At 43.8% G+C, this 18350-nt stretch overlaps 1 protein-coding gene across 10 annotated transcripts in view; it reads left to right on the top strand.

Moving 5' to 3' along the window:
- Positions 1–18350, top strand: part of LOC122080742 (rab GTPase-activating protein 22-like) — a 108042-nt gene that overhangs the window by 39867 nt on the left and 49825 nt on the right. For 8 of the 10 annotated variants that reach the window (XM_042647578.1, XM_042647597.1, XM_042647571.1 and 5 more), the window contains 2 exons: positions 243–305; positions 11840–12250. In XM_042647578.1, coding sequence (XP_042503512.1) covers positions 243–305; positions 11840–12250 — 474 coding nt within the window. The remainder of the gene's footprint in view (positions 1–242; positions 306–11839; positions 12251–18350) is intronic. The other 2 variants (XM_042647591.1, XM_042647631.1) reach the window with 1 other exon arrangement.

Genomic DNA, 18350 nt, shown 5'->3' with positions numbered 1-18350 from the left:
ATATGGGCCCACCTTTATGGTGTTATATAGATTAATAACTGATCATGGGTGATGAGTCAAACCTTAAAGGCTTTTAGAGTACATAGGTGCAATGTCCCAGGCCCCAGGGCCAATTAACTCATTTCTGGCAGTACAATACCATCGGTTGATGTCACCGGTGGATGAGTGACCCACCAGTGGTGATTGACCGGTGAATTCTGCAGTGTCAGTTTTACCTGATTCTCTTTGATGCCTCTGTCCAGATGGGGAGTGGCTTCCACAGTGGTCTATGCATGATGGTGCGCTCAACTGCTCATGCTTGTAAGGTATATACATAGTCAAAACACTTTTTTTTTTTGGATGAATAAAATAATTAAAAACCAGGAAGAAGAATATACAAAAGGGGGGGGGGCAGACTTAAGCCAACAAGGAAAAGCCTACCCCAGGGGGATTAAGGAAACAAAGCTGCACAAAGCAGCCAAGCTACAGCAAGAGCAAACAAAAAAGGGGGGGGGGAACAATTGGCAAAAAACTCAAGGAGGATGGATGAGGTCCACCTGCAAGTTCCAGGAAGCTTTGTTGTGAGAATTTTTTGGGGTGGAAGGAGAGGGGTGAGGGTGGTGGGCAAGAAGTCTCTGGGCTTTAGAGGTAACATCAAAGTAGATAGCTTTCCAAATCATGTCCGGAGATCTGGATTTGGGGTTCCATCTATGGATGTTGTGCTCCATCCAAAGATGATTGATAGTGGCACAGAAAGCTAGTTTACCCACGGTGTCACAGATGAAAGGGCCAGGGAATGTCATGTCAATTCGAATGCATTCTCTATCAAAGGAGAGGATGTGTCTATTGTTGGGCCTACATTTGGAGAGAATAGATTTCCAGATGAGGGAGGAGAAGGGGCAAGAGAAGAAGAGATGAGGGATATCCTTAACATCCGAAGGGCAAAGACAACAGGAAGAATTCACCAGGATGTGGCGGTGAATGAGGAAGGACTGGGTAGGGAGACAGTTTGATAGGCAGCGCCAAAGGGTGAAGCTATGGCGGGGAATGTGCCCTTTGAACCAAACAATCTTATGCCATGGGATAGTTGGGGAAGAAGTCCTTATGTGGGTCCAAGCCGAGGCAGAAGAGAAGGAACCTTTGGATGAGGGGAGCCAGATGCATCTGTCGATCCTTCCCTTGAGGCCAGGGGGAGAGGGGGGAGAGAGGACCAAATATCCTCCAAGGGGGGGAGGGAGGGGGGACCAACTGCTGGGAGAGAGGATAGAGGAGACCAGAGCATTGACAGGGAGGTCAGACGAGTAAATGTCTCTGGGAGTAACAAGATGAGAGAGGATACCTAGAGGGTGCCAAGGTTCTTTCCAGAGGAAGGTGGAATTGCCATCCCTAATGGAGTGAGAAATGGTAGTGAGAGCGGTGGGTCTATGCTCGAGGATCTTCCTCCAAATCCAGGAAGCATCAGAGATGGGGGAGGCAATCCAAAGAGAATTATTCTTATGGAGGCTAGAGTGGATCCACTCCACCCAAATGCTTTTATGTTTAGACACAATCTTCCAGATAAGCTTAAGGACTCCAACAGAGTTAGCATCCTTAATTCTCCTAATTCCATGACCTCCTTCTGATTTGGGGAGATAGACCTTCCAACTGAGAGGCCTAAAGAATCTGGAAGAGTTTGTGCCTTTCCAGAGGAAGGAGCAGAGGGGACCTTCACAGGATTTTATTACCTAAGCAGGAAGAATGAAGGTCCCAGACCAGTAAAGGTACATAGACTGGAGGACAGATTTGATCAAGGTGAGACGACCGGCAAAAGAGAGGAGCTTGCCTTTCCAGAGTTGTAGCTTTTTCCTGAGGCGGTCAAGCAAGGGGGTACAATGATGGGCTGAAAGTCTAGAGGAGATGCGGGGAAGACCCAAGTACTTGACCAGTAGGGAGCCTAAAGGAATGCCAGAAATGCCGGAGAGGGAATCTTTGGCCTCAGAGGAAATACCTGAGAGAAAGATGTTGGATTTAAGGAGGTTGATTTTAAGGCCTGAGAGGGCTTCAAACGAATGGAGGGTGTCCATGATGGTGGATATGGAAATGGGATCAGCCTTGGAGAAAATCATAATGTCATTAGTAAAAGCCAGATGAGAGAGGAGGAGGGCTTTGCATTTGGGATCGGGGAGATGAGATGAATGTCAGTGGCAGATTGGATAGAGCGGGAAAGAACTTCAAGGGAGAGGGAGAAAAGGAACAGGGAAAGGGGGCATCCTTGACGGATACCACGGCCAGCTTGGAAGAAGCTGGCTGGACTGCAATTCAAAAGGACAGAGAAACGGGGGGAGGAGATGCAGGTATGGATCCATTGGACAAAGGAGGGCGGGAATGCCATGCGGAGCAGGACATTGGAGATGTAGTCCTAACTAATCGTGTCAAAAGCTTTGTGAATATCAATATTGAGGAGGGCAGCTGGGGAATGATTCTTACGATAAAATCCACGGACAATCTCATGGCATAGCATGATATTGTCAGCAATGTTCCTACCCGCAATTAAGGCAGGTTGGTTGGGGCTGACAAGGGAGTCAATGACTTTCTAAATCCTATTGGCTAGGATTTTGGCAATGAATTTGTAGAGGAGATTGCAGAGAGAGATGGGTCTGAAATCATTCATGGACGCCGCTCCATCTTTTTTGGGGATAAGACAGAGGAAGGTGTGATTGACCCCAACAATTTGGTTGGGGCTGAAGAAGAAGCTTCGCATAGCCTGGATGAGGTCATCCTGAATGATGCTCCAACAGAAGGAGAAGAATCCCATGCTGAAGCCATCCGGGCCTAGGGCTTTGTTGGCTTTATGAGAGAGGATGGCCGACAAGATTTCATCATCACTAGGGATGGATTGGAGGGGTAGGAGCTCATAGGGAACAAATTTATTAAGGAAGTTGGGGGAGATGGGGATGGGGATGGTGATTGGGGGAGGGGGGAGGGGGGAGGGGGTGGAAGGGGGATTAAAGATTCTTTGGAAATGGGGGACAACCTCAGTTTGATGTGGTCAGGGGAGAAGAGATCATCTCCAGACGAAAAGATGAACTTGGGGATGGAGTGAGCATTATTCTTGGCTTTGAGGGAGCGATGGAAATAAGCAGAATTGGAGTCTCATAGGCTCAGGCCATTTGATGCGAGTTTTTTGGCAAAGAAAGCTTTCCTTTTAATCGAGGAGCAAGGAAAGATCAGAAGCGGCAGCTTTTTCTTCCTCAGCTAGGGTAGGATTGAGAAGATCCTGCTGGAGCCTGGATTGGGTGGAGAGAAGCCTTTCCCGACCGATGGTCACATTAAAGGAGATGTTTTCAAAGGTGGAGGCATTCTAGGACTTGAGGATGGCTTTGACATTCTTGAGCTTTTTGGAAAAAGCAAGAAGGGCTTTGTTAAGCTAATAGGCCACACGGTGGGGACCGGCTCTTTTATTGTGCTAGGTGAATGTGGCACCCGACCATCTAAGGTTAGTGAGATTGAGATCATCAATGCAATCGTGGAAGGAAGCAACAACTTGAGAATCAATGGGGTTTCCTCCATGTTTTTCAAGGCCGAAGTGGATAACATTGAAGTCTCCAACAATCCCTTAAGGCCGGGAGTTCGAGGAAGGGGATTGGGAGAGGAGGTTAGACCAGAGAGGCAGTCTGAGAGAGGCTTTATTGTGAGTGTACACAACAGAGAGCTAGCAAATGAAGGGGCTGGAGAGATGAGAGATGGAGATATGCATGAATTGGGAAGAGGAGGAGAGGCACGAAATGGACAGGGCGGAAGGGTCCCAAAGGATACAAATCCTACCAATGGGGCTGTGGAGATAATTGGATTCAAAGGACCAATGGGGGGCAATTGATGAGCCAATGCAGGAGGCATTTGCCTCGAGCACATGGGTTTTTAAGAGACAGTAAAGGTTGGAATGGGAGGAGCGGATGAGGGAGCGAATCTTAGCCTATTTAGCTGAGGAGTTAAGGCCACAAACATTCCAGATAATCCAAGGAATCATTTAGAACAAGGGATGTGGGGCAGCGGATGTTTGGTGGAGCAGCGAGGGGTCTTGAGGGTAGTACGACGGTTATACCTATGACAGGGGAAGCTATAGCAAAGGTCGAGGAATTCTTGATAGGTTTCTTACGGGTGGTGGGGAGGTTGGAGCAGGGAGAAGAGGCCATGGTGGAGGAGTTGGGAATAGGTAACCGCAAGGGTCAGGAGTGGGCGAAGCAGAGACCTCATCCAAAGGAACATCCAGGGAGGCTGAGCAGGTGATTAACGGCATTTGTGAACCAGTGTTGGTGAAGATTCCATCAGAATTGAAGGCATCCAGGGGGCACCCTCGACAGAATGATTTTCAGGGGAAACATTATGAGCAGGGTAATGATCCAAGGGGATTGCAGCAGTATCATGAAGCTCGAATTCTGTAGTAGCGACAATGGCAGGGTCTCAGAAGATGGTGCCATGGTGAGGAGGACCTTCCAAGGTCAGACGGTGATTGGTGCTGGGGATGCAACCTTCCAAGGCCAACGAGGAGGCAGCAGGAGAGTTCAAAATCTTAGAGGGAGATGAAACAATGATTCACGAGCATAAGATGGAGTCGTGAGTGGTGGCGGGGGCAGCAGTGGCAACGGCGACACAGAGAGAGGTAGCAGGAACGTGAGTTCCACAGGTAGTTGAGGGTGCTTGAATAGCCATGGAAGACATCGACGACAACAGCAATGGAGTCATCAAAGGGGGCAGGCATGTTACGGTAGTAGATGTCCCGAAGGGTGTTAAAGTCGGGCGAAGAAGATGGTTCGCAAAAATGATAGGGTGGATGTCGGCTAGGTTGGATGGGTTGGAATGGGTGTGTTGGGTCGTGGATACGATAAGGGCAGAAGTTGGATAAAATGGATGGTTCGGGTTGAGTATTGGTTGAGGTTGGTTGATTAAATGTGTGGGTCAGGTCAGAAGATGGGTAAAGATTACCCGGATAGAGCGGGTGGTCTTTTGGGAATTTAGAAAATTTGTTTAGCAATTGAACTGGGAGAAATTGGTTCAATGGCATAAACCCAGGTTCAGGGGTGGTCGGTTTAGGTATGGATGGATAAAGAGGGTTCAGAAGGTAAGACCTGGCAGGGGTTTTCAATGGAGGCGCGACAGAAGGAAGGGGAAGAAGGGGAGGGAGGGGAGATTTGGGGATGGGGGCCGAGGGTTCAGAGGTAACAGGTAAGTCAGAGTCAAGAACACTTACCACCATTGCTTATATAGCTTGAACCTCCAATTCGATCGAAACTACCTGCACTAGCAAGAAGGGTCATTCTTTCCTTCTGAGCAGTAGACCGTAGCGATCCATAAGTCACCAGTGGTTTCAATCTTGAGTGCACTACCTGGTTGTTAGAGATATTAGTTTTGTTAGTCTAATGACAGTATTTTAATTTATCTCATTATGTTTTCTTTTCCTTTTCCTCCTTAGGGAGTTATGTGTAATTCCTTGTAAATATATTAGTAAGGGATATATTGGTGTAGGTGAGATTATCTCACACAATACACTATTTCCAACCTCCATCGATTCTCTCTCTTCTCCCTCTTCTACTTCTCTATCTTCTTCCTCATCTCACATCTCATTGTTCCTCGCCATTCACATATTTTAACTTGGTATCATAGCTCCTTCTTGTAAGGTTGGTTTGAGAGTGGAACTACTTGTCTTCTTCCTTCTTCTCTTCTCTTTGGAACCCTAGGTTATAAAGGGGTTCCAAGGAAAGGGTCTTTTATGTAAGAAGATTGAAGAAACCTTGAGGGAGGCATGTAAGGAGACCATGGAGACACGAATGGGAGTTTTTCTTTGAAGAAAGGGACATTTGCAGGTTGCAAGAACCGAAACCAGGCTTAGGTAAGGTTACCGCCATCCCTGGACTATTTTTCTCATTTCTCTCTCATCTGGTCAGCTTTGGACCTGAAACCAAGCCCATTTGGATAGCCCTAGGGTGTAGTATCAACCCTCTTGGTCTTGCTACAAGCCTCCTTGAGTTGGGCAGCCACAACTCAAAAATATCAGTCCAAATAGGGTACCGCCTGCCCTGTTTTTTGGTGTTTTTACTTCTAAAAATTGTTTGTGATGCTTCTCATTGCCATTTTCTTGTGAGGTATGATGTTTAGGGGTATTTAGCTCCTATGTTATGATCTACACCTTGAAGGAGGTAGATGTTGTGAATTCCTTTGAAGTGTATGCTTGGATTGGTGGCTAGTTTTTTTTTGGTTCAGGGAAAGCAATTTTTTCGGGTAGAGTTTGTACTCCCCACCTTGTGTGTGACCTTTTATCGGCAATATGTCTGAAAATAGTGGCCTTGGAGCCTCTTTGGTGATGTTTCGAGTGGTGCTCCTCCTATTGCTTTTGATAACCCACATACCCAGATCTCTATTGTGAAGTTGGATAACACTAACTATTTGGATTGGGCTCATTCTGTGAAGCTTTCCTTACGGAGTAGAGGAAAGCTCGGTTATGTTACATGTACCATTAAGGCTCCTAACCTAGATGACCCGACATATCTAAAGTGGGAGACTTAGAACTCCACTGTTATGACATTGTTGATCTTTTTCATGAAACTTGAGCTTGGAAGAAGATTTATGAGGAAAGAAACGGCAAAGGATATTTGGGATAGTGTTACTAAGACTTTCGACCGTGTGGGTGACTCGGCCAAGGTTTATCAACTACTTCAGAAAGTCATTGGCATGAAACAAGGGACTAGGACCATTTCTGAGTACTACAACACTGTTATTAGTCTCTGGGAGGAGTGTGATCACTACAGGGACCTCCAACTGTCCAATCCTGAGGATGAAGCTAAGGTTTATCGGAAACTTGAGAAGGAACGGGTTCTTATTTTGCTTGATGGGCTGAACCCTGAGTATGAGCCAATCCGGATCCAAATCTTAGGTCGGTCTCCTCTTCCTTCCCTTGAGGTGTGTAGTTATTTGCAGAGTGAGGAGACCAGCCGTGTGGCCATGGAACATACCCCCTTCCCTTGAGCGGTCAACTCTTACTACTAGCTCTCAGAAGGATTGGCGTGGTGGTGGCCAAGGCCAAGGCCCACCTCGTGGAGATGACAGATGATGTGATCATTATGGGAAGTCTGGGCACACCAAAGAGAGATGCTGGGTTCTTCACGGTCAACCTCCTCGTGGTGGTTCTAGTGGTGCTCGTGGTGGCCGTAGTGGAGCTAGAGCCCACAGTGTTGAGACTGAGTATGTTACTACATGGTCTGCTCCTAGCCCACAACCAGAGCACAGTTCTCTTATTAGGAAGGATATTGTAGCATTCCGCAGGGTCATGTCTCAACTGGGAGGCTCATCATCTTCTTCCCTTACAGTGCCAGAGTCCTCAGCTTCCGCTTTGCAGGTTTCTTCATCTGCCCCTTCCATAGCTCCATCTTAGGTTATTGATTCGGGTGCTACGGATCATATGACTGGTACGCCTCATTATTATGATACATACTCTATTTGTTTTGGTAGGGATAAGGTCAGGGTTGCCGATGGCTCCCTTTCCTCCATTTCTGGTAAAGGTAGCATTCCTGTTACTTCTTCCGTTTCACTTAATTCTGTTCTTCACATTCCTGACCTTACCTGTAATCTCTTCTGAGAGCCATCTGACAAAATCCTTAAACTGTTGTCACTTTTTTTCCTTCTCATTTTCTCTTTTAGGACTTGGTGACAAATAGGATTATTGGCAGTGGGCATGAGGAGAAAGGACTTTACCTACTTGAACCTCAATCACCTTTTTTGGGCTCAGTCTTATGTGTGTGGACGTACTAATAGCAATTCTGTGGATTCTGTGATGTTGTGGTACCAATGTTTGAGGCATCCATCTTTTGTTGTTATGAAGAAACAATTACCTCATTTATTTACTTCTTTTCCTGGTTCCCATGTCTTTCATTATGAACCGTGTATTTTTGCTAAACATTGTCGTTCCTTTTATCCTTATCATGGTAATAGATCGACTGTTCCTTTTCATATTGTGCACTCTGATGTTTGGGGGCCTTCTACTACTACTTCTTTACTTAGTTTTTGTTACTTTGTTTCTTTTGTTGATGATTTTTCCCATGCTAATTGGACTGTTCTGATGAAGCACAAGAGTGATGTGTATGATGCCTTTAAAATTTTTTATCATATGGTATGTACACAATTTGACACCAAAATTAAAATTGTTCGTTCTGACGAAGGGGGGAGGGAGTATATGTATGGTGGTCTTCAAGATTTTTTTATTGACCATGGCATTATCCATCAGCTAGCTTGTGTTGACACACCCCAACAAAATGGGGTAGCTGAGAGGAAAAACCGCCATTTGTTGGAGGTCAGTAGGAGTCTTCTCTTTGGCATGCATATTCCTAAAACTTTTTGGTCTGATGCTCTTCTTACTGTTGCTTATTTGATCAACCGTATGCCAACACAACTCCTTGGCTCCAAAACTCCCTTGGAAATCTTGTCTCCTCAGTCTTCTTCTTTCTCTCTTCCACCCAAAGTGTTTGGGTGTATCTGTTATGTCCATGTTAATAAGTCTTCTCGGACTAAGCGGGACCCCAAGGCACTTAAATGTATCTTTCTTGGCTACTCCTCCACTACTAAGGGATACAAGTGCTATCATCCTTTTTCTAGACGAAGGCTTCTCTCTAAAGATGTCACCTTCCTTGAGTCTGCTCATTTTTTTGCCTCTCCTCAGCATCCTTTTCAGGGGGAGTATAATAGAGGTGAAAAGGCTACTGATGAAATCCCTTTTTTTTCCCCATTGCCTATCTCTCCTTTTATGCTTGACATTGGGAAACATAAAGAGGTGGATGTTATTGATGTTGATGATCATTCAAGAGGTGGTTCAGGTTCAGGTAATGAAAAGGAGACCATTGTGTACACAAGGAGGAACAAGAAGACCTGCCAAGAGTCCTCTTTGAATCCAACTCCTGAGATCTACCCTCCTCAGTCAGGTAATATCCTTCCTTCCACATCAGAGTTAGATCTTCCTATTGCTATTCGGAAGGGAAAGAGAGTTTGTACTAATCCTATAGCCCAGTTTGTTTCCTATGACTCTCTATCCCCTGCAGGTGTTACATTTACTATTGCTCTCTCATCTGCTTCTATTCCCAAGAATGTTTCTGAAGGTATGTCTGACCCAAAGTGGAAGTAAGCTATGACTGAGGAAATGATGGCCCTTGAAAGAAACTGTACCTGAAAGTTGGTTGACCTTCCAAGGGGGAGAACTCCAGTTGGATGCAAGTGGGTCTACACAATCAAGTACCGGTCAGATGGTACTATTGAGAGGTACAGAGCAAAGCCGGTGGCAAAAGGATACAGTCAAGTGTATGAGATTGACTATCAGGAGACATTTGCTCTTGTGGCTAAGCATAACACCATAAGGGTTCTTTTATCTCTAGCAGCAAATAATGATTGGCCATTGTATCAATTGGATGTGAAGAATGCCTTCCTATATGGTGACTTAGAAGAGGAAGTGTATATGCAAACTCCTCTTGGCTTCAAGTTCCCTTCAGCTGCAGGAAAGGTGTGCCTTCTCAAGAAGGCTCTTTATGGTCTTAAACAATCTCCGAAGGCCTGGTTTGAAAGGTTCCGACAGGTTATCATGAAGAATGGCTATTCCCAAAGTCAGGCTGACCACACTCTGTTCACTAAGCGTGGTAATGGCACCATCACATCTTTGATTGTCTATGTTGATGACATTGTGGTGACTGGAGATGACAGAACTGATATAGTCAATCTGAAGAACTACTTAGCCTAACAGTTTGAGATTAAGGATCTAGGATCCTTAAAGTATTTTTTGGGGATTGAAGTGTCTACATCCAAGAAGGGCATAAATATATGCCAAAGGAAGTTTATTCTAGACCTCTTGAAAGAAACATGAATGTTGGGTTGCAAGCCTACAAGTTCTCCTATTGAGCAAAATCATAAGCTGGGAGAAGATGCTGGCCTTTCTCTTGTTGATGCGGGGAAATATCAAAGGCTAGTTGGGAAGCTTATTTATTTGTCCTTGACTCGTCTAGACATTACTTATGCAATGGGGGTGGTGAGTCAGTTTATGCATGCTCCTAAGAGTGGGCACTTGGATGCGATTTACCACATCCTCTGGTACTTGAAGTCCTCTCTAGGAAAATGACTACTTTTTGCCAAGCATAACCACATGAGGATAAAAGGTTTCACTGATGCAGATTGGGCTGGCTCTGTCTCTGATAGGAGGTCTACATCAGATTATTGCACATTTGTAAGTGGAAACTTAATTATATGGCGGAGTAAGAAGCAATCTGTGGTGGCTCGGTCTAGTGCAGAGGTAGAATTTAGAGCTATGGCTCATGGTGTGTGTGAGCTTCTCTGGTTGATAAGGCTTGTCCAAGAATTGGGTTTTGATACTGAGGCACCTATGAGGCTTTATTGTGACAACAAGGCTACCAAAGTATAGCCCATAACCTTGTGCAGCCTGACAGGACGAAGCACATAGAGGTGGACAAACACTTAATTAAGGAGAAGATTGACACCGGTTACATATGCACACCTTTTGTGAGGACTGGAAATCAGCTGGCTGATATCTTCACAAAGGGTCTTGTTCATCATCAGTTCAGTTCTCTACTGCCCAAGCTAGGAATGCATGATATTTATTCTCCAGCTTAAGGGGGAGTGTTAGAGATATTAGTTATATTAGCCTAATGGCAGTATTGTAATTTATCTCATTATGTTTTATTTTCCTTTTCCTCCTCAGGGAGGTATGTGTAATTCCTTGTAAATATATTAGTAAAGGATATATTGGTGTAGGTGAGATTATCTCACACAATACACTATTTCCAACCTCCATCGATTCTCTCTCTTCTCCCTCTTCTACTTCTCTATATTCTTCCTCATCTCACATCTCATTGTTCCTGTCCATTCGCATATTTTAACTCTGGTAACCAAAAGTTGAAATTAGACTGGGATTTTGGATACGGATGTAACAACCCATTCAAAGAGCCAGCTACTTCTATATTCTTTCTGTTTGTTTCCACGTAAAATTTGCATAAAAGGAAAATCTTCGGGTACAGTCAATACAAAAAAGTTGGATTTTACATTCAAACTTTTCTTTTTACATTTCTTTTACCTATTAAAATATGGAGCCATAGTGACAAAAAGCTTCCATGAGTATTGGTGAAAATCCTGTGTAGAACCATGCATAATGAAATTGATAGGCTGTTTGTTGGTAAATTCTGTATTTGTTTGCTTAGTATACACATAAACATTAAGATAGAGACCAGCTTCCTTGCATCCTTGACCGGAGGTGTTAATGGTTGGTACTTTCAAAGGATTTTGGGTAAGCCAAGGTTTTTCATAAACATATGCACGGCTTTTTTTTTTTGGGGGGGGGGGGGGAGGTGACTTGAGAATACTAATATAATAGAGGCTTTTCTGTTTGGTGCAATAGGCATATGCCATAATTGTAATGTGAATACTTATAATTATATTGATAGAATATAAATAATAAATGGAGAGAGCCCTAGTCCTCTTTCACATTTTCTACCATTTTCCCTCTCCTCTTTCTCTCTTCTGATTCCTCTTCTTTTTCTTACCTAAAACACACCAATTCTCTTCACTAAGTCGAATTATTTGTTAATGGATATTGGTTTTGACGTTTGTTGAAAATCTTGCTGCTATTGCAGCTTGTAAGCTGGATTACATATGACGAACGAGCTGTGGGCCATTGGGTTCTACAAATATATTGTGATGTTTCTTCAATGTTTGTCTGATAATTAGAATCCAAACTGGATTCCCCCATTCACATATACACCCAATTTAGCTTTAAACTCTTTATAATGTTGTTCACTATTAGCAGAAATGTTATTCTATGGTCATCCTTTCTTTTCTGCAGATGATGTGGGCTGCAGACTTTGATGTATCTGTGGCTCGTGAATTAGAGGAGAGTTGTATGGAGTCATTAATAGTAAAGATTCCAAGAAATTCTGGCTCTGAAACAGGAGAAGAAAGTGCTGGGAATAGTAACGGAAATTCAAAGGGTGGCTCACGATCAAAGCGTGTGAATGTACAGTGCTCCATTTCTGGTAACTTTGAAATGAAGTCAGCATCAAGACGTCCTCCTTTTTGTGGATTGACAACAAGGAACTTTTGGTCTAGGAATGACCACATCAGTCATATGAGCACTGAAGTAACATCAACGAGGAATGGGGATGATGAATTAGCTGTGTTCTGTGTTGCTGCAATCCTTATAATCAACCGCCAAAAAATTATTAAAGAGGCCCATTTAATTGATGATTTGATAAAGGTATTACCTTATCCCTAATTCACATTCTATTGCTTCCATTGCGTACCATGCATGTGGTTGTTATGTGCTTGTATCTGATACTGAAGTCATTAATGACCTCTTGTTTCTGAAAAAACATAAAAGTCACAATGATCATCGTTGGAGGGGGCCTGGACGCAAGGAGACACCACCGAGGCTCCTAGCGGACCAAGGCACTGATGCCTAGGCGACATCTTGACAATTACTGATCAATGGGTTCTTCCATCTTGAGTCTATATCTTGTTACTTCCATTCTTTTTATTTCATTTTCTTGATATTGATGGTACATGTTAACAACAAGAAATAGGACTGAATGCTTGGATGGATGGTTATGAGTCCAGCCAAGCTCTTTATTTATAATAAAAGAAGAGAGGAGAGAATTACAAATATACCCCTCATAACCGACTAATTAATGAGTCGGCTAGGGGGGGGAGCCCAGTATGCCCTTGCGATATAAATTATATAATTCAACACTCCCCCTCAAGTTGGAGCATAGATGTCACACATGCCCAAATTGAACAAATTAGGATGAAAAATATTTCCACCCAATTCCTTAGTAAAGACATCAACAAACTGATCTCCAGACTTCACGAAAGGTACACAAATCAGTCCATTTTCTAGTTTCTCCTTGATGAAGTGTGTCAATTTCCACATGCTTGGTATGATCTTGCTGTATTGGGTTAATAGCATGCTAATCGCTGCTTTGTTATCACAGTACAACATCATTGGAAGACGAAGACGAACACAAACTGATGTAGGAAGGGTGCCTAGGCAGCTAGGTTTCCTACAAGGGGTCAATCCACTAGAGTAAGGAATACTCAATAGGTCTTGAATTGAGTTGGGTTCAAAGTTGCGCAGCAAAGTACAGATTTAACATGCAAGAAAAAAGACTAATTAACAGGGCAGCATTGGTCAATAATAATCTAAGCATGAAAAACACTCAAACTACCCAAGCGTCAAATGGGGGTATGGGGAAGGGAACATGGCAGCAACTATGTGTTAGGTTTAGCACAAATCAATCGAGACACTAAGCATAATAAGCAACCCGCGCAGTTCTCTAAAATCAGTCAACTAATAAGGTAAAACAGTAGGGATTAATTTCAGGTTTCAGCAGAAAATAGATGGCTTGAAAAACAGAGATTAATTTCAGATTTCAGTGGGAGATAATGGGGATAATAGGCAGTCAATGGATGTGGAACGGGGGTTTTACTTACCTTCTTGCTGTCCCGATCTGAGAAGAAATGTAGAAGCCGAAGTCCTCCAAAATAGAGGTGCAGTCCACCTTATTTGACGAAGGAGAAATGTCCAGCTCAATGGTATACTGTTCAGCAGCAGCCCAGTCAGTGATGAGGAGACCAGTAGCAACCCAGGTGGGGTCTATTTGATGGAGGAGGCCTTCAGTTACTGCGAACAATTGCTGCGGCAGGGCAGCAGCAACAGAGAGGGACAATGGCAGCGAAAGAGAGATGAAAAGAGAGGTTAGCGAGAAAAAGAGGGGAGGGGCGAGATTAGAAACGAGAAGGAGAGGGCAGCAAGAAGGATGAATCGTGGGGGGGGGGGTTTGGGAGCTTTCTTTTCTTTCAAATTTCTTCATTCAATGAATCTTCATTATGGCCAATGGCCTTACATAAATAATAGGATAATTACTAAAAAAGAAAAGGCTAATCTTGGAACATAATCTCAGAAATAAAGAAGTTTCCTAAAAAAAACAAATAGGAGTGTTATTTAGTTTCCTACTTAACTCAATGACTTAAATAAACAAAATCCTAGGAATTAAAACTACTAACATATCAGATTTTGTGGGGGCCACACAATCTTGGAAAAATCCTAGGAATTAAAACTACTAACATATCAGATTTGGTGGGGGCCACACAATCTTGGCAAAGAAAGGAAGGAGAGGACTAAATCCAGCGCTCCAGCCTTCCTTTTCTTTCTTTTTTTATTCTTCTCTCTTCTTCTTCCTCGTTCTAATCCTCCAACCACAAAGAAGGTTGGGTCTTCTTCTTCCTTCGGCTGTATGTCTTGATGTCCCCATCAACTCTCCCCGGCTTGGAAGAATTCACCTCCGGTGAATTAAAGCTCATATAATACTCAAGTAGGTCTGGGTTGAGTTGTTGGACTTCTTGCATTGTGATCCAGGTGTTGTCAATTTTCGGACGTCCACGCCACTTGAACAAGAACTCTCTAGAACCTCCAGTGTGTATGGACACAATCCTCTCATCAAGGATTTCCTCAACTTCTTCAGTTCTTCTCGTGACCTTAGGCACAGTAGGATTAAAGTATCGGTATCGGTCGCTGTATCGGTCAATTAAAATTAAGATACGTATCGGAGGATATCGTATCGTATCAGAGATACGCTAAAGATACGCACATAAATGGATATGAAACACCTTTTTAAACACTTTTGCATAAAAAATTTGTTAAAAAAAGCTATTGATAACATGTATTATGCATAAACACTAAAGTGAGGGTATCGCACTAAGAATTCAAGGTTTGTAGTTGTCCCATAAATGTAAAATCCTTATTCCCAACCTTGATTTTCACTTTAGTTAGAGAAAAAAATGGCTGGCAGGAACTTTGGAACAAAAACCCCTCAAAAAATTGTGTTTTCTAAAAAAATACCCATCTTGGCCATTATATGACCGTAGGGCACTGTATCGGTACATACCGATACTCATCGATACGTACTGATACTCACCGATACATACTGATCGATGCATACTGATACTCACCAATACGTACTGATACTCATCGATACGTACTGATCGATACATACAAATACTCACCGATACGTACCGACACATACCGAAACGTATATTTCACCTTGATTTTATATTTTTCATAGAGTATCAGTACGTATCGATAGTGTATTGGTGCATATCGGTATGTATCGTAGGATATATCGATATGAAAGAATTTTAAAAATTCCATGTATCGTATCGGTCGGCTAAATTTAAGATACGTATCGGAGGGTATCGTATCGGTATCGGAGATACTTTAAACCATCGGAACATGTGGTAATGAGGTGGGGGGAAGTGGTTGGCTTGGCTCAGAAGTCTTCAAGGTCATCAGGATAGAAAGGGGTAAAGGTAGAGGTACCATGGTATGGGACTAGGTCTTCAACATTGAAAATATTGCTGATCTCCATGCTAGCTGGCAGATCAAGAACATACGCATTGGCACCTATCCTCTTGAGTACCTTGAACGGACCTATGCTACGAGCATGTAGCTTGCTCGTTTTCCTCTAACAAAACGTTGCGGCTTGATTCTTACCATCACCATATCACCCTCTTGAAACTCTTGTAGCCTTCTGTGCACATCTGCCTTCGATTTGTATTGCTCATTGCTCAGTTCTATCTGTCTCCTTATACTGCATGCAAATCATGTATATGCTGAGCAAAAGATTCGGCTGACTGGGAGGTCCTAGAACTAGACACGACTGGGATAAGGTCTATGGGTGCCCGAGGCTGGTATCCTGAACAGATCTCAAAGGGGGACAGACTAGTGGTACGGTTCTTAGAACTATTATATGCAAACTCAGCCTGGCTAAGGACTCGATCCCAACTGGTAAGGTGTTCTCCTATGAGGCAACGCAATAAATTCCCTAAGCTCTTATTGACCTCTGTCTGGCCATCGGTCTGAGGGTGGAAAGCGGAGGAGAAACGGAGCTTCGTGCCCATCATCCGCTATAGGGTCCTCAAAAAATGACTAGTGAACTTAACATCCCTATCGGACACTATGGTGAGGGGTAACCCATGGTACTTGACAACCTCATTAAAGAAAAGTTTGGCTACTATGGATGCATCGGAGGTCTTAAAGCATGGGATGAAATGGGCCATCTTCAAGAAGCGGTCCACAACCACATAAACAGAATCATGGCCTCTCGAAGTTCTTGGTAGACCAAGCACGAAGTCCATGCTAAGGTCCTGCCAAGGGGAATGGGGAACGGGTAGGGGAGTGTATAAACCCGTGTTTTGCTTTTGTTGTTTGGCGGTCTGGCATGTCTTGCACTGACTCACAACTCTAGCAACATCCCTCTTCAGTCCTGGCCAAAAGAATCGGTCCTCAACGAGGGTGATGGTCTTATCACGACCGAAGTGGCCAGCGACTCCCACAACATGCAATTCCCAGATCAGAAAATCTCGGAGTGAAGTCTTGGGAATGCACAAATTGCTTCCTTTAAAAAGAAAGCCCTCCCTAAGTAGGTAGTCCGAGCGGTTGACTCGGTTGCCTTCATTCAAGGAAGTGAACGGCTCATTAAAATCAGGACAGATGGAGTATTGGTCCTTTACTCGCTCGAACCCTACAACCTCTACACTCATTGGCTGGAGTAGCACACTAGCCCGAGTCCTAGCATTGGTGCGAATGAGGAACATGTTCACCCGGCTCAGTGCATCTGCAGTAGTATTCTCAACACCAGGTCTGTGCTTGAGTACAAAAGTGTACTCTTGGAGAAACTCAACCCACTTGGCATGCCTCTGGTTAAGTTTCTTTTGGGCACTCAGGTATCTCAGAGCTTGGTGGTCAGAGAATAGCACGAATTCTTGCGATAAAAGGTAATGTCGCCAATAGCGCAATGATTGGACAACTGCATAGAATTCCTTGTCGTATGTGGAATATCGTTGCCTAGCTTCATTAAGCTTCTCACTAAAATAGGCAATAGGGTGGCCCTCTTGTCCTAGGACACCACCTATCCCAATACCAGATGCATCACAATTCACTTCGAAGACCTTAGGGAAATCTGGGAGGCGCAGGACTGGAGCTTCAGTCATAAGCTTTTTAATCACATTAAAGGCCTTCGTAGCACTCTTAGTCCATTGAAACTCCTTTTTCATGTAATCGGTGATAGGAGACATAATGGAACTAAACCGGTAGATGAATCTTCTGTAGAAAGTGGCTAAACCATGAAAGCTTCGTACCTCATGAATGTTAGTTGGCTCAGGCCACTCTACAATCGCTCTCACTTTCTCAGGGTCAGCAGATACTCCCTGAGCTGACACAACAAATCCAGGAAGATGACTTGATCACTCATGAAGGTGCACTTCTTGAGGTTGACATAGAGTTTCTCTTATTAGAGCACATGAAAAACCTTCTGTAAGTGATCTAAGTGGGAAGATGGGGTCTTACTATAGATGAGGATGTCATCAAAGTAAACCACAAGGAACTTGCCAATAAATGGTTGAAGCACTTGATTCATTATCCTCATGAAGGTGCTAGGTGCATTTTACAAGCCAAAAGGCATGACTAACCACTCAAAGAGGCCATCCTTCGTCTTGAAGGCTGTCTTCCACTCATCTCTAGGCCTAACCCTAATCTGGTGGTACCCGCTCTTGAGATCAATCTTCGAAAAGATCGAAGAGTTGGCCATCATATCCAACATGTCATTAAGCCTAGGGATAGGGAACCTATACTTGATGGTGATCTTATTGATGGCCCTAATATCAACACACATAAGCCAGGTGCCATTTTTTTTTGGCGTGAGCAAGGCAGGTACAGCACACGGGCTAATGCTTTCCCTAATGAATCCCTTCTACAACAGTTCATCCACTTGCCGTTTGAGTTCGGCGTGTTCTTTGGGATTAATTCGGTAATGGGGTAAGTTCGGGAGAGGATCCTGGAACTAAGTCAATAGCGTGCTGATGTCACGCATAGGCGGTAACTCATCAGGTAGTTCCTCAGGGAATAACCTCTTGAATTTCCTCAACAAGGGTTGCACTTCTCTAGGAGCCTCAGTGAATAAGCGTGACCTATCGGTATTACTCTGTACGGCAACTAGAGCATAAATCACCCCTGACTCGTGACACTCCTTCAAATTGTTGTTGATTTAAAATGTTGAGTGTTTTGGTGGGGGTGTATTTGGATGTACTTCCCTTCTGTTCTGGAACCCTAATTTCCCTAGGGGCACTGGGGGTTAGTGTGATCTTCTTCCCTTTGAACTCAAAGACATAGGTGTTAGACTTCCCGTAATTGGTGACATCCCGGTCATATAACCAGGGTCTACCTAGAATGATGTGGGCAACATCCATCTCTAGGACATCACACAACACTCGATCTTCATATCCTACAAAGTGTAGGGGAACTA

The sequence above is a fragment of the Macadamia integrifolia genome, chromosome 1, assembly GCF_013358625.1.
Source record: "Macadamia integrifolia cultivar HAES 741 chromosome 1, SCU_Mint_v3, whole genome shotgun sequence".
Lineage (NCBI taxonomy): Eukaryota > Viridiplantae > Streptophyta > Magnoliopsida > Proteales > Proteaceae > Macadamia > Macadamia integrifolia.
Note: the sequence above shows the minus strand (reverse complement) of the source record. Positions and strands in the feature narration are given on the sequence as shown.